Here is a 10,750-nt window from a genome sequence, read left to right as displayed (position 1 = left end):
ATATATATGTTGTATGTGTGTATATAGATATAGGTGCTGGCATGGTTGTGTGTTTCAGTTTGCTTCTGGAATGCTTATCTTTGGGATCTCCCTCACTGTCCAGCATCTTAGTCCTAGGCTGACCAATGCCTTGTGAGGGAATTTGGTTTACAGAAAATGTGTGTATGTATGTATTTGTGACTACGAATGTTTACACACTGAGCATTGTTTTCAGATAGTGACATCACTGTTTGTGGCTGCAATCAGTGGTGTTTGTGATTTTTTTTTTTTTCTGTCAAGAAATCCTTTGCTGTGTTTATCCACTCAATTTTCTGAGGAAAAAAAACAAAACAAAAAAACCCATTTACTTGATTGACAAGGTGGTGGTTCCTATCTTAGTTATCTCCCTTCTTAGCCAGGCAAGAAAGGAAATTCGGATGTTAAAGGAACAAACAAACGATAGGATTATTTGCTGTGAGTTGTTTTTTTTATCTTTATTTTCTTGAATATTCTCAGATTATCGAATCCGCTTAATCGAAACAAATATTTTATAACCTTCTAAAAAAAGCTCATTTAGCATCTACAACTTTCTTTTTGCCACATAGAATTGGTCCCCGTTTCTCTACATTGCTACCATGAATCCCCAGTTATTAAGTGTCTTTCTCACTATTTTCATTAACCCTTTCTGGTATTCTATGTATCTCATACTGTCTTTCTCTCTGTTTTTTTTTCTTTCTTAGAATCAAACATAGACTCAACTGGCAATAATAGCAGTTTAGATTGTAATGCAACAGAATTTGTCCCTGAATGTGCAGTCGATGTAAGTTTTTACAAGCATTTTGTTTTTTGTTTTAATTATCATATTAAACTATTATTTTATATTTTTCAAACCTATTTATCTTCATGATTTTTTAAAGAGTTAAATATTATACGTTGGTACTCTTTTGAAGAGATTTTATCTAGCCCCAGGTCAGCTCAAAGACATTCCAGTCATGACTATCCCCTTTATTCCCTCAGACAAATCTAGGACTACTTGATCTGGTACATACCCTCTTGTTACATACCCACAGTATATTGCCAAGGGTCTTGGTCACCTGTCACTGCCTCCATGAGGCCCAACACTCGAATGGTGCCATCAGCACAGGTGCCAGTCAGCTGGCACTGGTATCAGCCACAACTACGATTTCACTTGGTTCAACAGGTTTTCACAAGTGCAGCATATTGATCAACGATTGAAGAGTGCTTTTAACGAGCCAGTTGCACAACACTGGCATCGGCCATGACTGATCTCGTTCAGCTTGATGTCACTGCCACCGTGACGTCCAATGCACAAACGGTGCTTTTGGTGTGCCAGTCAGACAACACTGGCATCGGCCACAACTACGATTTCACTCAGTTCGGCAGGTCTTCACAAGCACAGCATACCGCCTAGTGATGGGAGAGGGCAAGAGAGTGGGAGTGTGAGGCTAACCCTTACTTTACTCTGAATTTCTCTGAAAACCCTTATTGTTATGTATGTTGACACTTTTTTGTCATATAGAAGTATAATTATCACGTATGGAATGAAATATAAATTCTTGTTAAAAGTTTAAATGTATTTCTAAATAAAAAAAATTTTCATCATTTCAGGAAACTGTAAACAATATATTGAATTGTAACAGTGTTCTCTCTCCAAACGCCTCAGAGTTTTATCCAAGAAAAACATTAACATATGATGTGAGTAGTTGTGATTCTGACCAGAAGAATTACCATTATTAAATTTATATAAGACAAATTTGTCTTTTGGATATTTTTACATCTGAATGTGTCTTTATATTCAGAATATTTTTATGCCATGTTTTTATAAGGACATTGCTTTGCTCCTCTCTGCTGAAACCTAATTTCCTTCTACTTCCTTTGCCAATTGTTTAATTTGTCTTAGTCTTATCTAAGCAGAAGAAATCACAGTTTAATTTTTCTGCCAAGTGGCATCTAGTCTCACTAAAGTATAACTTTATGGTTGAACACTATTTTATGAAGCAAATAAAAGTTCATTCCAGATTAATCTTGGGGAATTATAATTTGAGTATATCAGAGAATGAAGTAATTTTAATGAAGCAGAACATAAAGTAATTTTCAACAGTTACTCAGCCTTCTAAAAATGTTTACTTCCTTCTCTAAAAGTTTTGAAACATTGAACATCTTAAAATTTACTCTCTCTAGACACATTGTCAATCAATCAAATCAATCAATGTATTGTTTTGCTTAGGCATAGCAATACTAATAATCTGGTGTTTGAACTCAATATACTTATGTGTGTATAATTGTTTGCTATCGCTGTCTCTATAAAATGAAATAAACATTCAGAATAACACAACTGTCAGTGGAAATAGAAAATCATTTTGAATTCTTTTCATGTTGTATACTGTTCATAAATGACTGGACACACACACACACCTGTATGTATATGTATGGTTTATCTTTCTCAGAAATTGTGATCACATTTTCTGAATATATATTTTAAATTTCTATAATCTATCACATTTCATGACTAATTAACACATTTCAATATCCATTTCAACAGGCAATATTTCACTACAGTATATTCGATCGTTTGCCAGCATGTACTGCTCATTTCAGTCTATCGGAAAGAGAAAAAAATTGTCCACATTGTTTACTTGAAGTAGCTCTCTATTATCTAACAACACATCCAGGAAACATTGATGACTATATGAGGCCAGTAACTGAGGCCTTATACACAACACACATCACAGAAAACAGCTTGGCTGAAATGGCAGAAACAATTTTTGAGAAGGTAAGTGTTGCTTTGTTTAATGGGAGCTGGCCACATTGTAAGCAAGAATATTGTGCAAAAGACAGCAGGTCTGTGAGATCTTGGAAAGTCTATGACAAGCTGAGCACACTCAACAATCCATATAAGCTTATTGTCTGTTTCAGCTTGATTTCTGCATTTGGATGCTTTTCCTAATGCCAACCACTCCACAGAGTATACTTGGTACTTTGAAGGTGGCACACACACACACACACACACACAACAATGAACTTTGTGTGTGTGTGTGTGCACCATTTCCTGCTATCTCTTCCTTTGACAGAATGCACACCAGCATGGGATACCTCATGTCAGTTTTATGGGTCGTACTCAGAACATGTTGGAAGAGGGAATTGACTTTGGAGTTTTCTTTCTCCTAGACTGATTGCTTTTGCTGCAGCTAAGGAGCACAATCACCCCTTACAAAACTCTATTGGACCCATAAATGGAACTCTGACAAGTGCGACTCTTCTGATATGAATTTAATTTTTTTTTTTTTTTAAAGAAAATATGTAATGTGCAACAAAAGGAGTAACAGAAGTACTTTTTTTTTTTTCACTTGTGACAAAAATCATTCTGTTCAGTTTGATTGTCAGTCTATTTTTCTCTTTTCTTTCTTTCTTATTTATGTAGTCTGTAAAAATGGAAAATTTTGCTTACACTGGAGCAAGAATATGTAAATACATTTCATCGATATCAGATAAGTCACTTGCCAAGAGTTTTCAAGATTGTTTAATTAAGCGGTAAGTATTTTAAAAGCATTTACTATTATATGAAGTGCACACACACACACAACATATATATATATATATATATATACATTATTTAATCCTTGAGATTGCAGTATAGCATCTAGCTTCTTTCTAGTGTCAGATGCTGTCCAAGGTCTAGCTCCTGCTCAATTATCAACTGCCATGAGGTCCCTTACCTCCTCATTTGGTAAAAATGAAACGATTGCTGTCATTTAAGTTGCATCTTGTGGATATTTGTTTGTTGTTGCATGACTGTGCGGTGAGTTTTGATATCTACATTTCTTTAGCTTTGGGGTGGGTATCTCGTGTAGGAATCTACCATTCTTCAGCCAACTCCACTCTACTGATCTCCACTGCAGCCACCACACGAATCTCCAGATATACTAAAATATGTTGGACTGCAATTGGAGGAAACGTGTACCAACCATTGTGCAACAACGGCACAGACAACAGCAACAAGAAGAAGAAGCTTTGCATAGTTTTGTATGCTGGACTTGTGTTTCCTTGCTGAGTGTCTGATAGGGATTTATGAGAAGAAAACAATACCTGTACAGGGTAGGAGTGTCTTTTGCTCTTCACTCTCCATAACCGTTCACCCATTAAATCTCACAAAGGTTTTGCGGATCTTTATCATTCCAGCCATGGTACTTGTTTGAAGTTTGTGAATTATGAAGTTGTGCTCTCTTTCCAAGAACCAAAGTTCAACCATGTTTTGTTGCAGGTGGGTCGGTACATAGCTTGTTGCTCCAATAATTCTTTGGATGATTCAGCTAATTGTGTATTTTGGGTTCTGGAGTTGCAATGTAGATGTTCTCCTTCTCTTCTTGCATTGTTTCACAAACGATATTCACCTCAAGCAAACAGCTAACTGGGAAGCCTGAGCCCACATTCTTATTTTCTGGTCAATATCATCACTATCATCATGGTCATTGTCATCACCACTATCATCATCATCATAATTTCAATAGCTGTTATATCATCATGCTGGCATTGTCAGGTCTTCACTCCTTTTAAATCCTCTTCTGTTGGAACTCATCAACCTGACATCTGTTCTCACCATTTCTTTCTACTTTAGTTTTCTTCTTTTGCTCTTAATTTTCTGGACCATCAACTCTCTTCTAATTCTTCACATCTCCACACAACTACGCTCATCTCTCTGCTATAAACATCAATACCTTTAACAACCTTTATTAGTTTTAATTTCCATACAAATTAGCATTTCAATAGATAATTGCCAACTCCTTTCTCTTCGGTGTTTTTTACATTCACTGACCCATGTCTCCCTAACATGTAATCATGTACAACTGTCTTCTAGAATCTGTAGTTGAGCAGCCAACTGCCTGATGTTGAAGATGTTAGCAAGAATTTAGATAATTAACCCCTGTCCTACTTTCTCCACACACAAATTAACTTTTTATATTTTGTGAAGATCTTGTAAAATTTTACTATCCCAGACATAACAATCATCTGAGGCATAGATGATTGTGTGTGAAGGTGCATGGCTTAGTGTTTAGGGAGTTTGGCTCCTGATCGTAAGGTTGTGAGTTTAATTCCTGGTGGCACATTGTGTCCTTGAGCAAGACACTTCATTTCACATTGATCCAGCCCACTTTGCTGGCAAAAATGAGGTGTACCTGTAATTCAACGGGTCAGCCTTATCACATTCTGTGTCACACTGAATCTCCCTGAACGCTCTGCAAATATGTGTACTCTTAAGAGTACACATGTTTGGGGAGGGTTCAGCAACTTGCACATTAATTTCACGAGGAGGCTGATCCATTGATCGGATCAACTAGAACACCCTTGTTCTTGTAACCAGCAGTGCCATTTTTTTTTTTTTATATGATTGTGTGTGTGTATAGACACATATGGTATCTTTGACTTCAGTTTTCGCTTCTGTGAGGCCTAACGTCTTAATAAGTTAACTCGACTGCTTTTTCTTCTAACTAAATCCTTAGATAAGCTCCACCAACATCACATAGCACTTCTTTATCCAATACTCTTTCAACAACTTACATTTCATGTCCATACTAGCAGGCTTGTCTCCTCAGTGTACAACTTCAACTGATGTGTTTAATATTCACCTTTACACTCGTTCACAGTGCCAAGTCTTTCATGTAGCTTCACTTCCACATCCATCACATCATGCTTCACATTTCATTTCTCTTCATCTTCAAACCTTTTACATGCAGTAGCTCTCATTACCATGGACTATCATACTTTCTATTTTCACTTCACACACTCTGCCAGCATAAGCAAGAACTAGTCAATCCCTTCCTTACTTTAGCAACTCTGCTTTCACTACATTCATCACATCATCTAAATAACAAACTACAGGTAGATCTAGTGAAATGTCAGAGTATTGCATGGCTGTTCCTACACTTAACCATTCTCATATTATCTATCACAGTCCTGGCTCAGAAAACCTACTGGATCTTTTCTATTTGCATTATATAGAGTGAGTAAGAGAGATAAAATGTTTCAGAAAAAAAAAAGTAAAATATAATTTTATTATATATTTTTAAATAAATACAAGTTGCATAAATTTGGTTGCAATTTATATTTGCACAGCAATGTACAGTGAGTTTGACTTTGTAGTGTAATAAGCTATTTTCACTGAACAGTGAAATAATTCAACTGTAGCATGCAGTTTAAGTACTTGCCCGCTTAGTTCCACAATTCTGACTCAAAATGTTTTCCTTGGATTTCCTCTTGGCACATATTTTTTCCTGGAGTTGTTGAAGAAAGCCATTAACTACATTGATCTCATTGGTTTTGGAGGACCTACAAAGGCCATAAGTATAGCCCCTGCCTCTGGATTAAATTCGTAAAAACGTTACAAACTCACAAAATGGATTTCCACAAAAAAAAAACAAAAAAAAAACAAACAAAACTAACTATTTTCCAAATGAAGAGTGTGTTGATGGTGAGATTTTGCAAAATTATGTTTTGGTGGATTGATAAAAATTATAGAAATAAGTATGAATAATTTTGTATGGCAAGAATTTGTAAGATTCTTGTAGTATCTATCTCTCTCTCCCCACACACACCTCATCATTTTCACCTCCTTTTTATTGTCCTTGAATCTCTTGTGCTAGCAAAAAAAACACATGCTGGTATCATGCAAGTTAATCCATGACCAGTTTGGAGCATTTCATAAGTTTCTTTGCCATTTCTGCCCAGTTAAACCCAAAACTTCATTGCATTGCTGAACTTCCAAACTGTCTTCATGTCCCAATTGCATTCTACAAACTAATCAACTGCAATGTTTAGTAGTGCATGTTCAAAGTGTTGTTACAGTTGTCTCCTTCAATCTGGAATTTAAAAAAAAAAAGTGGCAAGTCAGCTTATTAGATGTCGTAATCAATATATACTGAAATTCCAATAATCTAAGACAGATGTAGTTGCCTCTCCTAAAAAAACAAAAGTCTCAAGGCTTCTGGAATGCACCTTGTATGTTGGTTTTAGACTTGGGAATGACATTGATAGCAAGAGATGAGTAGAAAGAAGAGAGAGAGTAGAGTGAGTTGCGAACCCAGCAGGTTTGATCATTTTGAAGGGTATTTGTTGTGATTAATGACAAAGAAACTGCATAAAACCCATCAGAATATCACAACTGGTTTTATTACTTTCAAAGACCTTTTCTTCTTATTTTTACTTAAACTTAGCAATAAGTTTCGTCATGTTTTGAATGTTTTGAAAGACTTAATGATTGATGATATGTCGTTGGTTTTAATAGGTTGATGCCTGTTTATTTCCTGAATCCTCATCATTTAACGTCCATTGTCTATGCTGGTATGGGTTGGACAGTTTGACCAGTACTGGTAAACTGAGGGGCTGCACTAGACTCCAATCTCTATGGCTGGATGCCCTTTCTAACATGCCATCCATTCCAAGAGTATAATGGGTGCTTTTATGTGCCACCAGTTTGATTGCCAGTTGCGTGACACCAGTATCTGTCACGACTACAATTTCACCTGGCTTGATAGGTCTTTTACTTTAGCATGGCTTAAGATAATCCTTGTTGATCTAACATGACAATATAAACAAGATTCTACTTGGCAGTTTGTTGGTTTGTTATTTTCTAAATATTTTCTCCCTGACTCCAGTCAATATTATCTCCAGCTTTGACAATTACAGCTAGAGACACTCTATCTGGCTTCTAGTCTCAGTTTGGGAACAAAATTTCATTTCCCAGCAACTTTTCAGCTGCTTAGATGTCACTTGCATCAGACATCAGCACAAATGGTCGCTTCTCCTGGGACTTATCCGAGACCAAAGACAACTAGTGGTCTGTCGTAATATCACAGGTCGTTCATCCTCGCCATTCAAGTTGCTATATATGTTTTATTGCATTCATACTTTACAATAAACCTCTTTTTAATAATTATTCCCCACCACCATAAGCTTATGCTGAACAAAGGTTACTTGTTGACTCTATTCATATGGAATGAAAATGTTTCGTTCAGAATGATTCTTCTTTGAGTGATATCTTTTCTTCTTTAGTCTTTATATCTCTAACTAATCATGTTATATCATTTATATCCACAACTAATCTCAATCTCGTTATTCCATAACATTTGCACAGATTGCTGTTCACTCCTTAAATTCTCTCGTTTCCCCATCTCGTGTTATTTTTGTTGTTGATGTCATTGTCACATTTTGTCTCATTAGCTTCTTTAACATTCTGGCTCCAAAGTTTTTATTTATCTGTCACTGAAAGGTCTCTTGGATTCCTAGTAGATTGACTAAGTATATGATCATTATCACATTGATGAGCAATTAATTAGTTGCACACCATTAAGTGGCATCATATTTGCATAATTGATGATATTTCTAATGAAATTGTCGTGGCTGATCATCGAGCGACTAAGCAACAGTTTATTTGATATTTAATCCTTCAATGTTTTTTTATTCTTTCAGTTGTGAGAAAGCATATAACCTAAGAACAGAATTAATATCATCGGCAGCAACAATCCCAAGGTTTTGTAGAATGTCCTTATTTATTGCAGAACTTTTCTTGTTACTGGAGGTATGACTTAAAACATTTTAAAATTGCATTAAATGTTGATAAATAACATTTTAGATATTAAATTTAGAAGAATATAATTGTATATATAAATTTAGAAGAATATAATATTTGAGATAGTATCTGTGGAAATAATCTGATTTAGTTATAGAAAACATTGTGAAAATATTAGCCTTTACAATTTTGGTGTTTGATTTTGCCCAAATTATATCTTTGTTGCAATATAACAGACAAACCCAGTACACACTGTCAAGTAGTTGGTGTTAAGAATGTCTGACTGTAGAAACGATGCCAAAGCAGACGTTGCAGCACAATGCAGTCCTCGGACAGACTGGATCCTTGTCAAACTATCCAACCTTGGTCAGTATTAAACATAGACATTAAATGAGGATGATGATACTGGTATGGTTTGGACAGTTGGAGGGGCTGTGTTGAACTTCAGTACCTACTTTGGTATGGTTTCTACAGCTGGATACCCTAACCCTAATACCGACCACTTTACAATGTGTTCCTGGGGTACTTTTTGTGTGGCACCAAAACAAGTGAGGTCCCTATGTAACTTGCAGTACTTTAAAACGGTTCCCTTGACTTAGTGCAAGTATTGTAAAGAGGGAGCCATTTTTAGGAGAAGAACAGGTTTGTTGGTGAAAAGGGGAGATACATGGCTGTCCTGCACTGTATATATAAAATAGAAATAGGAACTGTTTTCTAGTTATGTTTGAATATAATTATGTAATTGATGTTTTCTACTAACTTTTAGCTTGAGACTGATGGTGTGAAGGAAAAACTAAACGTATTGAGAAATGCCATCTATTCTTTACTGGAACTTCTTCTGAAACATAGCGGTGATGAAACAGTGAAATGTGCGGCACACTTGATGAAGGTAAACAAACTTAATTCACTGTTTTAACTTCTTTAGATTCTCCTCCACTCTCTCTCTCTGCTTTAACATGGACTGTTATGCCAAAGTCTTAAGATTTATGGTTTTTCTTGGCCACAGCAGTTGTTTCCCGTTGCCCTCTGCTGGTTTATTTACGTTCACTCTACCAGTCTTTCAGCTCTTGTCACAGGGAAAAAGGAATGTTAAATGATGATGATGATAATATATGAAAAAAAACTAAGACTAATTTGAGTTTTAGAGACAATCCATTGCTCATTTTGCTATCAGAAATATTAAATAAGGCTGTATGATAAATAGATAAACTTGTGATTAATCTTTCAGTAGCTGACACCCATAGCTCCATTGTTCATCAAATGTCATCTAAAATTTTTAAAAATCAAAATATATTGAACTTCCAAACATTTTATTCAAACATATTTGTCTTTATCAGTTTTCAGAATCTGTTTTGTATAGTGTTGAAAATAACATCAGGAATCATCATCATCATGTGTTTATATATTCACACACACAAATCTATTGTAATATTGATCTGACAACATTACTTACTGATTGATTGTTTATTGATTTCCAATGTGATGAAATTGAATTATTGCAGTTGGCAGGTGCAGCTTTGGAGGACTCAGAACATCCAAATAACCAATCCCTCGATAAAATATATCTTAGTTTTGAAGAGCTTAAAGGTTCACCAAAATTAAATAAGTAAGTATTTTTGTCCCATCCCTATTGGTGTGTGTACTTTATACAGTTAGTGTTTAATTATATTTCAGATGGTTGAAGGAATACAAAAGAAAAAGCCCCTTTCTATTGGGTTCATCTGGCTCTTGTTATTCCTAATTCTTTTAACTTAAAGAAACCAAAAGGTGAATTGGAGGAAAAGGATTCCTGTTGCTTCATGGTTTATAAATCATGTTTCTGAGCAATATGAATGAACTGTTGTGAGGAAATCATATCACATATGTGAGGTTTTTACCTGTTGAATGTATTACTCATATAAAAGTGTTATTTGGTGACCAATAACAATAATAACAGTTAGTTTGTTGATATTTCTTCAGATATCATGAAATTATCACATAAGTAGTAAGATAACTTGTGTCACAGGATAGTTCAAATGTCTCTTCGGCATAAATCTGTTAACCAGCGGTCATTTGAGATTCTTTATATCTCTTTCACCATTTCTTCTCCACACACTCTGCCTTTGTTCCTGTTCTTACTGCACCTCCACCCCACCATACTCAGGGATTCCAGGTTAGCTGCTCTCCTGGCAAGTTGCCCAGACCCCC

At 35.6% G+C, this 10,750-nt stretch overlaps 1 protein-coding gene across 1 annotated transcript in view; it reads left to right on the top strand.

Annotated features, from left to right (window-relative positions):
* LOC106877780 (polyadenylate-binding protein-interacting protein 1) overlaps positions 1–10,750 on the top strand; it is a 22,790-nt gene that overhangs the window by 6,164 nt on the left and 5,876 nt on the right. Inside the window, exons 2-8 of the mRNA XM_052972278.1 lie at positions 720–799; positions 1,609–1,695; positions 2,543–2,773; positions 3,422–3,531; positions 8,464–8,572; positions 9,330–9,452; positions 10,066–10,169. Coding sequence (XP_052828238.1) covers positions 720–799; positions 1,609–1,695; positions 2,543–2,773; positions 3,422–3,531; positions 8,464–8,572; positions 9,330–9,452; positions 10,066–10,169 — 844 coding nt within the window. The remainder of the gene's footprint in view (positions 1–719; positions 800–1,608; positions 1,696–2,542; positions 2,774–3,421; positions 3,532–8,463; positions 8,573–9,329; positions 9,453–10,065; positions 10,170–10,750) is intronic.

Source organism: Octopus bimaculoides, chromosome 13 (genome assembly GCF_001194135.2).
Source record: "Octopus bimaculoides isolate UCB-OBI-ISO-001 chromosome 13, ASM119413v2, whole genome shotgun sequence".
In the NCBI taxonomy this organism is placed as follows: Eukaryota; Metazoa; Mollusca; class Cephalopoda; order Octopoda; family Octopodidae; genus Octopus; species Octopus bimaculoides.
The sequence above is the reverse complement of the archived record's forward strand: the minus strand, read 5'-3'. Positions and strand labels throughout refer to the sequence as shown.